A 16,105-nucleotide genomic window follows, 5' to 3' on the forward strand; every position below is an offset into this window, starting at 1 on the left:
CTCTTTCACTCTTCTTCACTCTTTCTCCGTTTCAAATTATCCTCCTCTTTCAATAGTTGCAGAAAATTGGTCAAGTTCGTTCTTTCATCAAAATTGAAATTGAAACTTGGAAATGACAAGAGATCAAAATAAACCAATTAAATTTTTTTCTTAGAGGAGATTGTTCGTTGTGGATGATTACGAAAATTATAATTTATTTTTCGTTTTATTAAGTTCTTTATTCTGGTAAAAATTGATGAAATTGAATTTAATCTTTTTACTTATTGCAAGTGAAATTTTTTTTTTTTTTTTTATTGCCGTTCGATAGATACTTTATAAATAACGAGACAATTCTTTTTCTTTTCTTTTTCTTCTTTTTTTTTTTTTTTTTTTGAGAAAAATTTCTCATTACCTCCGATCTAATTCGCTGTAGATACCGGCGAAAAGCAGATAACATTAAACCAAGAGTGCGATATATTTCTTCTCCCTTACGAATTTATGGAGATTAAGCTTGACTACGAGCTTGCTGGAAATACTCTTTAATGTCTCGTTGGATCTCTTATAAATATTATAAATTATATATTATGCATCCATCTTGAACCGTTTAATTCTCGGATAGAAAAAGATATCTTTTTTTAGAGATCTCCCTTAAACAAGAAATTTATTTATAATTATTAACGAAACGAAATTGCACGAGATATATTATTATAAAAAAAGTACGTACCATTCTGCAAAAATCGTTGACAATTATCCCCGTTGACAAAGCCGAGGATCGGCTTGCAGCATCCGTTCCCTGAACCCCTCGGACGAAATAGAAGAAAACAACGATCCTGTTTTTCTCCGGCGTTCCCTCGATTGTCACTATACCGGCACGAACAATAAATTAATTGTGCCTTGTACGATTCTTGGGTTAGCTTTCGGTGGCCGCGTGCTTGCCTGCATGGGGCCTCTCTCATGAAGAGAGACACGTGCCTCTTTATAATCGCCATCAGTTCTCTGAACGCTCGTTCCGCCATTAGACGTCTAAAAAGACAGGTTCCAGGGACGAGTCACTAATTTTTTTATTCGAGAACAAAATCACATTGAGATCGTGCGATTTAAAAGTCGACTCAACACTGTGAGAACTAAAAAATTTAAAAAGGTTTGCCTCCATTTGTATAGATGAAGTTTCACGCAAAAGACTCTTGTACGAAAAATTATCCATGCCTCGATGGATTTTTCTATCGAGTTTTATTCTTCAAAATATTTTTCTTCTAAAGATATTGATTCCTTCTCGTTCCAGATTCTCGTATTCTCGTACAAAAAAAAAAAAAAAAAAAATGAGAAAAAATTGACAAGTGAAAGAATTAGTTGACCCGAATCTCACGAATCTCGTAAAGATCGTCAATTTGTACGAGATCCTCGATATCATCTTTCTAGATCTATCTTTCCAAAACCAAAGCTCCTGACCAAACACCGTTCTACAATCTAGATTTGATCGTACATTATTCAAAATCCATGATTCTACGATCGAACTAACCGCTCAATAGACACGATGAGAGATAGTTGGCATTTTCTTGATTCCAATTCGATGTGCGTGGACAGGTCCATGAATATACATCAGCCGTGAGATTGGTGTAACGAGGACACATTGGATAAGGGTGTTCACGTTCAGGAGGGCCGCTATTATCGAGCGTGTGTGACTGGAACCGGTGATCGGTTCGGCGAGGAGGGCGAGTCGCGTGCGCCTCGTTAAATTCTTCGGCCAACGAATGTGACGCAGCCACGATCCTGTAAAATTGCGCGATCACCCGTCGCGGGATGCGTCCCGTTCCCGACGGCGACGTCTCGACGCTGACCGCCATTAAGCCGACCGGAGAAAGGAACCTCGAACGCGCTTTAATTTGACCAAAATCGAGGGACGCTCGATGATCGACTCTTTGACAGAATGATTATGAAAATTGGAGTTTCTTGTTAGATGTGATCTTGTCGGGAAAAGCGTTTGAAGTGTATAACGCGATGAAAAGATGATGTTTCAACGTTTTCAACTAAGATCAACAGTAGTATCTGGAATAGAAGATTGTATTGATGAGATTTTTTATATTGGATAAAGTTAATTTATAATGTGAAAAGAAAAAAAAAATTATATGTACGCACGTTTTATTTTTTTTTTAATGTATTTCAAAATCAGAATTTGTCTTGATTTTTGTCAAGACGGGGGATACAATAATTGTCTGTTTTTGAACGTTTGCATCATCAAAATTATGTTGTTAGAAATTTCAAAGGCCTAAGGCTTAATACGTCCTTGACCTGTATCTTGTGGCAACGCAGAAAGTTGCCGTCATTGTGCAAGAAATCCGATGATAAAGCAACGAAACTATGCACGATGAAAGAGATATTTAATCGAATATAAAATAAAAATCTAGAATTATAAATATATATATATATATATATAAGCAATTAAAAATGAAAATTTATTGTGTAAATAGAATTTTTTTTTTTTTGTTTGAAATAGATTACGTTTTTCCTGACGCGTGCAGTGAGTCTTATTGTTAATCTGTTCGTATTATTCGCTAGAAAACGAAAGAATAACATGGCACGTTGCGATTGAACGCTCAAAGAATAACATATGTCTCGTGGCATGGTTTACGAGGGACAGGACGAAACTGACCGTAATCCTGCCTGATTAGGAGCATAAACGCGGATTCACGGGGTGCGGTTAAACTAAACACTCGACAAGTTGCGTGTGCCGGTGAAAGCACTTATGTGAAGGTATATCTAAATAGAGAGGGCGTGATATTCGCTTATTATTAAGGGGGAAAGCTTAATAGCACACTCCTATAATTTTTATTTCAATGTTCATTCATAAACACCTATAATTTAATTCAATAAATTAATTGAAAAATAGATTTATATATCAACTCTATATAAAAATTATCGTATTATAGCTGTATAAATAACTATAAACTATATATTTTAAAAGTCTGATTAGAATATAAATTTCATCGGCAACTACGATGTAATGACAAAAATTCTCGATAAAATGTTCTCGAGAATTTATTTTCTAAAGAACGGTAATTGATCTCGTGTACGGTGGTATGCCAATGATTATGGATAGTTTCTCATACATAAAGGGTCGACAGGAATCGCGTAACAGTGAAAAAGTGAATCGTGTAAGTACGCGTCTTGTAAATCTGGCATGTAGACGAGATGGCGCTTTTGTATATATATATATACATATATAAATGCATGCAGTACGCGTACAACACTAACACACATTCATGAGTAACATAGCATACGTACACATGAACGGATGGGCCTGTGCGCAATCAAGGCGAAGGGGTGCTTTAGCAGAGTCGCCCCATGGTTACCAAGGCAACGGCACGTAACACCGCCCACAACCCTCAGGCTGTCTTGTCCGATGTGTTTGCTCGATGATTTTATACCAATTACGGCCTATCCCCATGCTATTGCCTACTCCCCGTAGCATCGTCTGTATCCCTACCTACATCCTCATCGCCACCCACTTTGACGTTGTTGCGTATATCGGTCGGAAGGTGCTCCACTTCCGCTCTAAAAAAAAAATCTGCAAAGTACCTGGTGCAAGCACTTATACATATATGAAGTCGTAAATTTTCCTTACGTGTATCTAGAATCATTTCTTGGAATCATTTTGTAATATTCGTAACTGTTAAACATAATAAAAATTTTAATTTGTTTTTCTTCTTGATTTCTTTGGTATTTAAATTAAGACAATGACAATGGATCGCAATTGTATAAGGAACTTTCTACCTTGGCGCTCTCTAGTTATCGATACAAATTTTATTCATCGATTCTTTTTGTGATTCGAGTGGAAGGTATCGAAGACCCTCGAGGGATCAGAATACCAGGGTGGTGTTCAATTTCTGAAGTGACATCGGATCGCGAGAGAATAATTATTGGAACACACACGTTGTTCGAGAGTTAAGTGGACATTAATGGAAATGCACGATAAGAGGATTATATACAATTTGTGGATATAAATATAATGTATAATTTATTGATAAAATTCAATCCTAAACTATAAAATATGTAATGATTTATATATAAAATCGATTTTGATAAAATCATGTACAGTATTTTTCATGATTTTAAAAAATCTTAAATTGAAAATATTAATTTCTGCAATCGCAATAAAAAAACATATTTAATTTATATATATATATATATATATATATATATATATATTTTAATGAAATGAAATTATATTTTAATGAAATGTTATTTTCGATAAAAACAAAAATAATGGCAATGTATAAATGATATGTGAAACAATAATAATGAAACAATATAAATGAAATGAATAATCAATAAAATTAAGAAACATAATGGTATTTATTATAAATAATATACATTACAAACAAAACAAACGCTATTTTATATAGAGAATATCTTTGGAATTTAATCACTGTTAATTAAAAATAAAAAATAAATTATTCAAGAAATAAATAATAGAAACAATTTTTAGTAATAATTATTTTAATTAAGCTGTGCAAATTAACTACTCTATTTAATTTTACTGATTTTCAATAACTTTTTTTTTTTTTATACTTATTTCCCTGAGCGACTAATGCATATAGCGAAATCTATCGGTAACTGAATGTACTACATAGTTGATTTTTTGTTTTGCGAGACATTACCATCTATAGATAAAGTATATCTAAATAAAATTTATTTTTTATTAATTATTACTCTATAAAATATATTAATTAATTATATTTTTATATTTCTTTGTTTTTTGTTCGTTTTTTAATATATTATATATAAATAACTATGTATATATAAACAAATTTTTATGGCAGATGAAAATTAAAAATTTATGTAAGTCTTATATCTTATAAACTGATAAATAACGTAATTTTAATTTATTATACAAAATTAATCAAACTTTTAGTATGGTATATGATTGAAAATTACAGAAATTATGTATACAGTCTGTTATTCAAACTTATTAATTTTAGTCAAAATTTTGATCGTGCTTCGTGATAAGTACCAAAATGATGATCTTTTTTTGTTCCATAATCATCATTATAGTTATCGGAACCGCTGTACATCGAGAATCCACGACGTGATAGTAATTCTCCTGGTACAATTGTGGGATTCGTGTAACAAAAGTCTGCCATCATACTTGTTTGTCTATTCAGTTGATTGGACCTGAACAATTTTTATCGATTTGTTAAAATAATTATTATTAGAAATAAAAACAAATTAATATATTTAAAAGCAAATTCTAATTCGAAAAATTCATGAAGTGAATTAAAAAAAATGATTAAAATATCTATAGAGGGAAGTAGAAAAATAATTTTAAAAAAGAAAAAAAAATTTAGTCGCGTATAAGCTGTTTTAATTCCCATATCCATTACACATTCTTTTACTAAGATAAGCTAAACAATCGTTTTGCTCGCAGCAAAGATACGATATCGATGCCGTAATGAGTCATGAATTAATTTTTTTTTCACTCGCACGTCCCAATATTACCACGAGTCGACAATCATATTTGCTCTTTAGAATGTAAATCTTACGTGACTTATTCGGATTCCTAGTTCGTCGAGAACGTGGCTCGTCCCAACAAAATGAAACGCCGGCTATGCCACTGATATCCATCGAGTTTAATCAAAAAACCCGTCAAATATTTTAATTAAAATAACGTTGAAACTAAATCATTCAACAAGCAAAGCCTGCTGTGCATTCATTTCGTTTTATTATCCGTTTTAAGCAAAGCTTAATAGCATTGAATTAAAAGCGAAAATTAGGAATAAATTCTTGCAAACAAAAAAAAAAAAAAGAAATGCTATCGAATGAAAGAAGTTATGTACTTACCCGTCTGTTGATAATCGATTCACTTTGACAAACAGTACGCACACTAAAATGAACAGCACTAGCAAAGCACCAGCAGTAATCCCACCTGCTATAGCAAAATACAATACCAACTCATCGGCTTCCTAGAAAATTAAACATTTAATTTTAAATCTTATTGATAAGAAAACATTTTTAAAAATTCTTAAATATCGTTAACGATTTATCAATTAATACGATTGCTTTGAAACTATTTTTAAAATAAAAAATAAAATCTATCAAACGATTAAAGAATTATTTTTGATGAGAAAAATTCGAAATGTGCTAATACAGCGAGGGCGTAACAAAGATGGAAATAGTGAGAATGCAAGAATGTGAAAGAATCTTTGTCACGCATGGTTGCTTTGCACTTCCTCGAAACGTTATTTCGTAACTTGCGATTAATGCGTCTGATGCCATAAAAACTAATAAATATATTGAATGCAAACAGGAAATTTACGAATCATAAGTTTGTTTTGCCATGCAAACCGTTCGGAATTCGTATGAATGGTAAAATGCATAATACTGTGAATGTCATTATCTTATGCTGAATGTAATAGAATTGTTAATATCATCAGCAAATCACTTTCATCGTATAATTCCAGTGATTCTTCTTACGCCAATTCAACCTTGAACATTGTTGCATCTGTAATAAGCATCCGTTCGAGTGGTCGTAATTACTATTACAAAACATGCTTTATTATGATTTTGTGATTAGCCTCATTTCATGTGAAAGCATTAATACATATGTACATAAGTAACAATAATTGTAAAATTCAAATAAAAAAAATAATTAACTATGTATGTAAAATCGCTCTAAATAAAATTATTATTGTTTTATCAACAATAATACATGAAATAATTATGTACGACGGAATTAGTCGATAGATGGACTAACTATTCATTACAATAATAAAACGAACGACAATCTTGATATACATATAATTAAAGCGAAATTATATCACATGATTTGTAATATTTGACATTTTAACTGAAACACAATTTATGATCAAGAGTCATAGCATTCCATAGATTTCAGAAACGGTTTGAATACAATCCATAGAAAAATCGGAACAATGTGTACTCACCATGGTAAATATAATATAAACGTAGCAAGTATGACACGGGATCTCCCTGGAGGTAATATTGGACTGGCGTATATACACGATCAAGATATCGGTATCAACGCATTATCATAGTTGATGTGATATCTGCGAAAACCTGGCGGCATTGTAGAGCTCCCGTTCAAAAATTTTTATTATTCGTATAAAATTTTTAAAAATATTATGTATAAGAAAATATCACATAGCGGAGATAATGTAACTCAATGTCATCGATAGTTTTCTCGAATAACACATTTAACAAGCGATAATAGTTCACTAAAAATATGTCCAGAACGAAAAATTAATTTCTCGTAACAAAAATCAAACGGTATTTCACTGTGAAAACACGGAAGAGATAGTAAGATAATAACACTTGTTGAAATTTTCGATCACGAGATTGATTGTTTTAAAATTTCATTGAACGGCGTCGTAAACACCATCGTTGTTCGGTGGAATAGGTGACTAGGTAAATGAACACTAATATAAGATCGCGGGACGAGAGTGAAGTAAAGTGTATAACAGTGCCAACAAAGCAATGCTGAATGCTGATAAACCCCTCCAACTTGTGGAAGGTGTACGTGTACACACGTGTGCGCGCGGCTGACTTCTTGCAAGGGCATCTGCGTCCTCCGCGTTCACTCAAATCCCTACATATTACACCAGCACGCATATATTTACGTGGGTATCGTTAAATTTTTACATCGCAATCGAATATGGATCTATGTATAGAGATACACGATACAAGAGACCGGCATACATGAACAATGCTCGTTTACTGAACACATGTGTCTCTGGAAACAAGTATGTAAACATTATGGATACGCATAAACATTATGGACGAACCCTTTTTAATGTATTTATGTAAGTTTTTCCTGTTTTGATATTTTATGCTTATTTTTATGCATTTAACGATAAATATAAAAGTTGCACTTTTAATTAGGTCAAATTGTTTACGTAATTGTTTGCTATAATGCAAAAACAAATATATTTCTTAAAATATTTTTTATTTTTATTCCTCTTAATTAAATAATAAATAAATTAAAATATTATTATATTTATAATCTTTGTTACTTTATAAAAGCTTATAAAAAATGTAATATTTATTTGTAATAAATATGATTAAAAATATATAAATTATAAAAAATATACATGATATATTAATATAAAAATTACATTGATATATATACATGTATATTTATACATATTATATACATTTAGCCATATTTACTTTATACTATTTACACAATATCAATTAATGTTTCATTATCTGAAGACTTATATTCATGCATAGATGGTATCATCAACCATTGTAGCACATGAGGAAGTATCATACTCATACTTAAGTATAAATAATATGGAATAGGTTGTGTAGAACCAATAGGACAAAACCATAAACCTCTTCTTGTACCATCTCTTATATGATGGCTTAGAAAGCTTGCTAATATTATCCAAGAATAATAACTGAATTTTGGATGATTAAATACACTTGAATAAAAATTTAACATAAGCCATAATGTTATAGGTAGAGTGGTACAATGAAAAAATGGTCTTTTTTCTAAATGTGTTGCATCCTGTAAGAAATTATGTAAATATCATTATATCAAGTTATAATTAATATTTTTTTTGAAATATGATATATAATAAAATATTAAATAACGATATCTATAACGATATATATAATTTTCAAAACGAAATTTCAAGTTTCATATTTATACGAAAAATTTCATTATTATTCCCTATAAATAAGATATGCTGATTATTTAAACGATAAAAGGTTATGATATCACTCACACTTAACTTCCAACTGCCTGCTGCAATAAAATGATCTATGTCGATAAAAGATGATAAAGAAAAACACAAGAAAATGCTAGGAAAGTTTTGTATAAGAGGTTTTTTTGACAAATTTAAGATAACTGCCCAAGTAAGTCCACCAACAATTGCGTGAGTGACATTGTCAAAAATCGCGCGTGTCATGGCAGTCTTTCCATGTTTCAATCCTTGATCACCAATGAACGAACAAATACCTATGGCACCAGTTAGCACTATTCTTAAAAAAACTTCTTTTCTTCCCAAAAACATCATAACAAAGTTTTTAAAAAAAATTCAAAGCTTTTTTTCTTTAATTTATAAAAAGTTAGAGAAAAATTATATTACAAACATTACCTCGCCATATTGAATAATCAATGCTTTTATATAGTGTGTGTATGATATCTCTCATTATATTTTATTTTAGCTAAATTTATATCAATAAATTTAATATATTTTTTAAATAAAATAAAATTTTACATTAATTAATAAGTGCTTATATTAATTTTGTTTATAATTCTTTATTATATGAGAGAAGATATTTTAACTACTAACTTTGTAACAATTTAAATTTTATGACACGAAATTATAGAATGGCATCAGATATAGGTCCAAACTGAATACTTTTTTGATTATAGTGTTTCCGATCGAAATAAATTGTGACATTCGAAGTTTATTATTGAAAGCACACAAGTTTCGTAAATTGTATTTGTGAAAGGAAGTGAAAAAGAAAGAGAAAGTAATTTTTACTGTTACTATATATTGAATTCACTTCTCAAAATGGTAAATGATGATTTTTTTTAATTAAAAATTGTTTCGTACATTCATTGTTTTGAAAATCGCGTATATCATATAGCATTTGTTCTGAATGAGCATCATAAAGGCTTGTATCTGTTCCGTATTGTGTGATTTATCAAACACGTGTTGTCGGAAATTCTTTGAACTATTTGCTAAAATAGTATTTTCCAAGTATTGTTGTAATAATTTGTGGTAATAAAAATGTCGAATTTCAAGGTAATGCTAAATCTATACGTTCTTATTTAATATAATTTCTTCAATAACGATGGCGATGTAATATCTTTTGCAGTGTTATTGATTCAAAGTGTTTTATTATTATGCGTATAATTTAGTAAATTTTATAAATCTATTAATTTTTATTATTTTTAATTTTTGCAATATTTATTATAGCCACCTGATTCTAAAAGAGAAGAATTTAGAAAATATCTGGAAAGAGCAGGAGTGATGGATGCTCTTACGAAAGTACTTGTGTCTTTATATGAAGAACCAGAAAAACCAGATGATGCTTTAGAGTATCCTTTTAAAATTTATAATTGATACATTCATATTATAATACAAAAATATTAATGTTAATTCGAATTTTTATTGGAAAATAATTTCCTAAATAATATCATAGATATATTCGTCTAAATCTAGGAGGCATCACAGAAGTTGATGTGGAAGTACAAACATTAAAAAAAGAATTAGAAGAAGCTAAAGCCAAAATCAATGAGTTAAAGACAAAGTTGGTGAAATATGAAGCAGATGAAGGAACAGATTAATTCACGAAGATTTAGTTATAATAGGATACTAGTCCCTGCTGGACACTGACTTTTACAGAAAGTCAGATCGACTATGTGCCTTAAAAATAGATATAGCAAATCACTTTCTGATACAGTTTAAAACATAAGATAAATTAAGTTTCATGCAAATTCCATTAGTTATAAGCCTATTTCTTATCATGTTCACAAAAGTATAGATGATACTTTTTATATTTGTTTTTTAACAAAATTATACGTGTTTATAACATAAGATCTAGTTTGTAATTAAAGTATACAAACAGGATGATAAATTAGAAAGTAAAAATCAAATTAAATTTTTTGGTTTGTGATATTTCTGATATTAATAAATATAATGTATTATTTTGTTTTTTATATAAGTTGTATATTTTTTTTTTTGCAAAAATATCAAAATAAGCCAATTAAGTTTAATATAATAAATGTGGTAATAATCTTATTATAAATACACAAAACAACATATGAAGTTAGAATTCAGATGTATTTGTGACAATATACATAAATATTGGTGTATCTAGCTTATAACCTAAATGGTATTCGAGTTCTTTATTTCATTGATAATTTCCAACAGTACTTTTTATTCACAGGCTCTTTCCATTTGACAGTGTAATGTAAGTAACCTTTAAAAAAAGAATAAGAATATTAAAATATTATTATATTATATATTATACATAAAATTATTAAAATTATATAATAAATAATGATATATGTGAATTCCTTTTGCATTTACTTCTTCATAATTACCTTTTGAGTTTTAGGCATTCATTGCGTGCATATTAAATTTATTAAAAAAACAGCCTTCATGTTGGTTTAGCAGCTTGTCTGCGTTTTACTTCCCAATTATAAATACGTGCCATGTTAACTTCTGTTGTAGTAAATTGATCTCTCACAAAATCTAAATCATGTTCTACATAACCTAGATTTCTCTTTGCTGCTTCAATATTTTTTGTTAACATTTCTTGTGCATCATCCAATGTATATTCTAGCATAACATTAGCTCCTAACCACAAACACACTTTATCAGTAGGAGGAATAACAGCTTTTGCATAAACTTGTTCTGATAAAAGAAATTGTGTTTCTAGTTCTTTGCTTTTGTCTTTCTCTTGTTGTAATTTTTTGATCATGTCTAATGATCTTTCTAAATCTGGAATCTGAGCTTTCAAACGTCTTCTTTTATTAAATAAATTATATTCCATAAATTTATATTTGCCATGGTTTTCATCCAACTTTTGTAACACTTTATCTGCCGATTCATTTTCAGGTCTCGCCATGAAAGCGTCGACATCGTCCTATATTAAAAAATTTGTAAAATGTATAAAAATTTTAAAATAGCATTAAAATAAAAATAAATAATATATATTACAAAAATAATAATATTTATTATATTTATATTATATTTAAATCTGTTCTGACCATATACGGTTAGCATAACGTATATACGAAAAAGTATTGTGTATTTTTATATATTATACTAATAAGCAAAAATTTAGTATAAAAAATATTAGAATAAAAGAAAAAAAATTTTATCTTTTTTTTTGTTACATAAATTTTACAAGATTTATTTGATAAAATTTTACAGAATTATCGATAATCACGAGGATTATTCCTTTGTAAAAATATATATCATAATATAATGTAATATATTAAATTTATGTATTGATAGCAATATTATAATAATATATTATGTAAATTTTTTATTAGAATAATATACTTACTACAAATTCGGCTTCCGGTATTCCAGCGTACGACTTTTTCTCTTTATCCAGCCCAACGTCCGCTTTATTTTCACCGTCTTCCATCTTGAATTACCATATAAAACCTCATAATATGAGACCTGTTTACATGACTATTTTAGCAGTTAAAAATTTTTACTTCATATAAATTTAACATATAAATATATATATAGTATAATGATAATATAAAAATAATATTTCATATGCTACATTCAAAATATTATTTAAAAATACAAATTAAAAATTGTAAAATATATATATAAATAATTGTCAGATTTGAATTCCAATCCGAGAGGTGGCGGTCTCTGGTGATAAATTGAAATATTATTAAAGTTATAAATATTATTAAGAATATTATCTACATAATATTTATTTTATGTTTTAATAGTTACGAACCTAATATATTTACATTTTATATATAAAATGAGAATAAAAAATTGTTCACTAGGAAAGATGAATAGCAAAAAGCACTGATAAAAATCAACAAAATTTTTAAAAAATAACAAAATTCTTAAGATAAAAATATAATAAGTAAGTACCTAAAAAGAATATTATAATTATTATATTATAAATTAATAACAACTTATTAACTCAAAAATGTTATATTACGTAGAATTTTTAAGTATTAAATAATATTTCACAATAAATATAACTTCTAATTAAAAAAATAATAAATTAATAAATGATAGGTATTGCTTTCACTCGCGTATTAGAGAAATTATTGAATCGCAATTAATTTCTGATAAAGATAACAATTATCTTTGAGAAGCATTTAAAGCTTCATGGGATTGGTTAAATTGAACTTTCTTTGTTCCTATTCAATAGACATTTCTACATTTTATTAATTAAGAATTATTATTTTAATCATAAAGATTTTTTTCTTTAATATGCAAGTGATTTGAAGTAATTGCATAGATATTCATATAATATACATGATTATAATATTGCGAATATAAATGATGGGAAAATTATATATTAATTCGTTTAATTAATTTCTTTCATCTCATCTTATTTTAAAAAAAATATATTCAATATCAAAATATGAAAATATAAAAAATATATTAATGAAAATATCATAATCATGAAAGAAATTTATTAATTTATTAATGTATACATATATATGTAAATTAAATTTTTTATTTCTATCTTATAAGCAGATATAAATTTTTTTAAAGAAAATTCTTAAATGCTTTTTTTTTTAAATATTTTATATAAAAAAATTATTATTTCTTACTATGAAAAATTTTTATTTTTTTCTTAATCATTCTCTTCAGTTTTACTCTTAATATACAGTTGTATTCAATCTAAATTATCTGTCCACCCGCACCCCGTATATCAAAGCACGGACAGACAAACTGACACTATGTACGATTGACGCGGGGCGCATTCCTTCTCTTTGATATACTTTATTGGTCTAATAGACCCGAATTATTGCTGTATCGTGTAAAGCAGAATGTAAGTCTTAGACTAGTCGTTGAGATATCTTACAAAAAGTTCTTTCTTTTGTATTACAATTACGTTGTATGCAAAACAAACGATGGATCACGAACACATGTGAATTGGGTCGCATCTTGAGAAACATCTTTTTTATAATCACTTTGTTAATAAATCTTCTCTTATGTATCAAAATAATCATTTTTCTAAAATAATCATTCTATTAAAAGATTTTTATGTGTAATATTTTTATGGATTTTAATATAATATATATTTTCTTTCATTACAAAATATGAAGAAAAGTAGCTTGGAAAATTACAACTTGCCCCTCTGTTTCTTGAATTACATCAGTCTTTGAAAAAACATATATAATAAATTATTATGCGAGATTATCTTTTAATTTCATCTTTTTAAATCTTGTACAGAATAAACTAGTGATCTATCGATTGATATTTGTCATTTTAATTATAACCTCCAAAATAGCGAAACAATATTTGCTTCTCATCGAATTAAACACGTTATAATTGCTATGCGAAATAATACTTGATCTGTCTACAGTTGCAGAATAATGTCAACTTTCTCGTTCAGCACGAGCGTAGGATTAGCAGGCTAGGACAGATTAAGGATGTAACATTTGTTGTAGGCGCATAGATCACGATGATGACCCGTAACAAGTACGTGTCGAGCGACAGGGCGATCATATAGGTACGGGGTACACCAAACAGGAGTGATCCGAGTGAGCGAGTGACTGAGTGAGTTGGAGGTCGGAGGAGTATATTGGCCATTTCCGCAGGAAGCCCTAGGTAACCTGTAACCGCCATTGAGGTTGGAACTAACGTGCCACAGATCGTTGCCGTTTCATAACAAGCTGTTCTGAATTCGTTTGTCCATAATCTCGTTGCGTTAATTGATTGGTTTTCGCTTTTCATTGTCGAAGTAAAATCTTTCTCTTTATCCGAGATTTTTTTTTTATAATTATAATATAACTAAAATTAATTATTAAGAATATTAAAAGATATCAATACCTTCAATATATTTATTTTATTTTAGTATTTCAATTGTTCAAGAAATTGCAAACAAAAGATGTTCTAGGAATGATTTATAAATGATAAATCTGACGAAATGAAGAAAAAAAAGAAGAGAAAAGACTTTTCTTAAGCATGGTAATTACATAATTTATGCTAATTATATTGATAATTGTTTGTATTAAGTGTATGACGTACTTAAGGAAAGAATTTCAACAACTTCTGGAACTGGTAATACAAGAAATTGAGAAAAGGATTGATAATGAAGAGTTTGTTCTAAGTTTTAAGTTATCGCGTAGAACGTAAAATTTTATATTTATGAACTAAAAATATTTCTATTCATGTAATGTCACGAAAATATTTACGAGGCACGGCATTAACGCAAACGTAGGTAAATCGAATTCCTCCATGATCGAATAGATATGCGTACACATCGAAGAATAGATCGCTTTCGGGTCATCGAAAAGAAAGACTCAATGCATTGGTCCGTGACTGACAATAGTAACACAACATAATACAGACTCTTGTCGTCCGCAGATTTAATCTGTCGAAATGAGTCATCGTTTTGACTCGGCTACAGCGGACAAAGACTGAGAAACAATATTAAACAAACAACTATGTGTTTATCTATCAAAGAAAATTTATTTTTATTATTATGTAATAATAATAATCATAAATAATTATGGAAAATTTACTTTTTCTTATATGAAAAAGTGAAAGTTTTAAGTGAATAATAATATATCCATTGGGTATATTGTCAACAAAAAGCATTGGTTTCTAAGGGTGTCAAAACGAATGGTATGTGTACAAAAATTTTTAGAAAGGATGCATTCTTTTTCGAAACGTCAATATAAGTAATATTTACTCGAAACTCAGCCTCAAATTTACTTTGTACCATCCGACTATTTTCAATCTAACACAACAGAAGAAGATGGTTGAGTTAATGAAATGATCTTCAACCAATGTGTAATTTAAATTTAAATTTAATCCAACGTTTAACTAAATATTCTTTCCTTAACTAATTAAATATACTATATATATATAAAATATACTAATATATAAAATATATTATATATATATTAAAATATTAAACAAAATTATGTAAAATCTTGTAACATTATAATTAAATTATAAATTTCTAAAACTAAAAAAACTTATTTGAACAAATCATTTTTAGCTTTAAAAAATTATAAATATTCTAATATGTACACTATTTTAAAAAATAACAAAAAAAAATCATACCATTTTTCTTCGCAACTCATTTTTTCCAGGCTTTCTTGACATCGGACAACGTGGGTACCCGACTAAAAGCGGCACGTGCGAATATATGAATGAAAGTTTACGAGGATAGTAAGAACAGGTCAATCTACCAATTGACCATTGGTCAGTCGGACCTGCACAAACGAAAGTTCAGATCGTTTATTCTTTTTGTTCATCTTCAGACACTCCACAGGCATATGCCATAATGGCTTCATGTGCACACGCTAGCCTGGTAGTATACCTACCACCACTGTACGGAATTGGTCAAGCAGAGTGCAACAGATAAGGGTTGCCATGGTGGGGGATAGTTGACTCTCTAGTGGCCATTCGGAGTCAGT

At 28.8% G+C, this 16,105-nt stretch overlaps 5 protein-coding genes and 1 long non-coding RNA gene across 11 annotated transcripts in view; 2 read left to right on the forward strand and 4 right to left on the reverse strand.

The window, feature by feature from the left end:
• Nucleotides 1-308: 308 nt before the first annotated feature.
• LOC122715859 lies at nt 309-3,999 on the reverse strand. Its single transcript, XR_006346915.1, has 3 exons — nt 3,262-3,999; nt 704-1,002; nt 309-626 (listed from the first exon to the last, which is right to left on the reverse strand). It is a non-coding gene; the product is annotated as an uncharacterized LOC122715859 (long non-coding RNA).
• A 795-nt stretch (nt 4,000-4,794) lies between these two features.
• On the reverse strand, nt 4,795-7,780 carry LOC122715905. Its single transcript, XM_043938485.1, has 3 exons — nt 6,921-7,780; nt 5,818-5,939; nt 4,795-5,151 (listed from the first exon to the last, which is right to left on the reverse strand). The coding sequence occupies exons 1-3, from the start codon at nt 6,921-6,923 to the stop codon at nt 4,959-4,961; spliced, it is 318 nt and encodes a 105-aa protein (XP_043794420.1). The 5' UTR covers nt 6,924-7,780; the 3' UTR covers nt 4,795-4,958.
• Nucleotides 7,781-8,081: 301 nt separating this feature from the next.
• LOC122715903 (transmembrane protein 267) lies at nt 8,082-9,109 on the reverse strand. The gene is made up of 2 exons (XM_043938481.1): nt 8,727-9,109; nt 8,082-8,506 (listed from the first exon to the last, which is right to left on the reverse strand). The coding sequence occupies exons 1-2, from the start codon at nt 9,015-9,017 to the stop codon at nt 8,174-8,176; spliced, it is 624 nt and encodes a 207-aa protein (XP_043794416.1). The 5' UTR covers nt 9,018-9,109; the 3' UTR covers nt 8,082-8,173.
• Nucleotides 9,110-9,215: 106 nt separating this feature from the next.
• Nucleotides 9,216-10,641, forward strand: LOC122715906 (c-Myc-binding protein). 2 transcript variants are annotated; one of them, XM_043938487.1, is made up of 3 exons: nt 9,216-9,524; nt 9,930-10,051; nt 10,156-10,641. In XM_043938487.1, the coding sequence occupies exons 1-3, from the start codon at nt 9,522-9,524 to the stop codon at nt 10,298-10,300; spliced, it is 270 nt and encodes an 89-aa protein (XP_043794422.1). In that variant the 5' UTR covers nt 9,216-9,521; the 3' UTR covers nt 10,301-10,641. The 2 variants fall into 2 exon arrangements, with proteins under 2 accessions (XP_043794422.1, XP_043794421.1); XM_043938486.1 differs by lacking the exon at nt 9,216-9,524 and adding an exon at nt 9,598-9,755.
• A 136-nt stretch (nt 10,642-10,777) lies between these two features.
• Nucleotides 10,778-15,936, reverse strand: LOC122715904 (prefoldin subunit 3). Of its 2 annotated transcripts, none has more exons than XM_043938482.1 (4): nt 15,750-15,936; nt 12,031-12,114; nt 11,060-11,604; nt 10,778-10,935 (listed from the first exon to the last, which is right to left on the reverse strand). In XM_043938482.1, exons 1-3 carry the CDS (start codon nt 15,789-15,791, stop codon nt 11,116-11,118), a joined length of 615 nt encoding a protein of 204 aa, XP_043794417.1. In that variant the 5' UTR covers nt 15,792-15,936; the 3' UTR covers nt 10,778-10,935; nt 11,060-11,115. The 2 variants fall into 2 exon arrangements, with proteins under 2 accessions (XP_043794417.1, XP_043794418.1); XM_043938483.1 differs by having other exon boundaries at nt 12,031-12,149; nt 15,750-15,894.
• LOC122715901 (proto-oncogene tyrosine-protein kinase ROS) overlaps nt 12,124-16,105 on the forward strand; it is a 28,058-nt gene continuing 24,076 nt past the window's right edge. The window contains exons 1-3 of one of the 4 annotated variants that reach the window (XM_043938477.1): nt 12,124-12,579; nt 14,041-14,285; nt 14,533-14,645. In XM_043938477.1, the coding sequence (XP_043794412.1) occupies nt 14,643-14,645 (3 nt within the window). In that variant the 5' untranslated portion in view covers nt 12,124-12,579; nt 14,041-14,285; nt 14,533-14,642. Of the gene's footprint in view, nt 12,580-13,206; nt 13,504-14,040; nt 14,286-14,532; nt 14,646-16,105 lie in introns of those variants that run through there. The other 3 variants (XM_043938476.1, XM_043938478.1, XM_043938479.1) reach the window with 3 other exon arrangements.

The sequence above is a fragment of the Apis laboriosa genome, unplaced genomic scaffold, assembly GCF_014066325.1.
Source record: "Apis laboriosa isolate Shangri-la unplaced genomic scaffold, ASM1406632v1 scaffold40_cov151, whole genome shotgun sequence".
NCBI lineage: Eukaryota > Metazoa > Arthropoda > Insecta > Hymenoptera > Apidae > Apis > Apis laboriosa.

Excerpts from the sequence above, each read along its gene's own strand:
- LOC122715905 (XM_043938485.1), bottom strand. Across the intron at positions 5,152-5,817 it reads AATCGATTATCAACAGACGG|GTCCAATCAACTGAATAGAC; the intron begins GTAAGTACATAA and ends AAAATTGTTCAG.
- LOC122715903 (XM_043938481.1), bottom strand. The coding sequence starts at position 9,017 with ATGATGTTTTTGGGAAGAAAAGAAGTTTTTTTAAGAATAGTGCTAACT. Across the intron at positions 8,507-8,726 it reads CAGGCAGTTGGAAGTTAAGT|GATGCAACACATTTAGAAAA; the intron begins GTGAGTGATATC and ends AATTTCTTACAG.
- LOC122715906 (XM_043938486.1), top strand. Across the intron at positions 10,052-10,155 it reads AAACCAGATGATGCTTTAGA|ATATATTCGTCTAAATCTAG; the intron begins GTATCCTTTTAA and ends ATAATATCATAG.
- LOC122715904 (XM_043938482.1), bottom strand. The coding sequence starts at position 15,791 with ATGTCAAGAAAGCCTGGAAAAAATGAGTTGCGAAGAAAAATG. Across the intron at positions 12,115-15,749 it reads ATGAGTTGCGAAGAAAAATG|ATGGAAGACGGTGAAAATAA; the intron begins GTATGATTTTTT and ends TGGTAATTCAAG. Across the intron at positions 11,605-12,030 it reads TACCGGAAGCCGAATTTGTA|GACGATGTCGACGCTTTCAT; the intron begins GTAAGTATATTA and ends TTTTTAATATAG.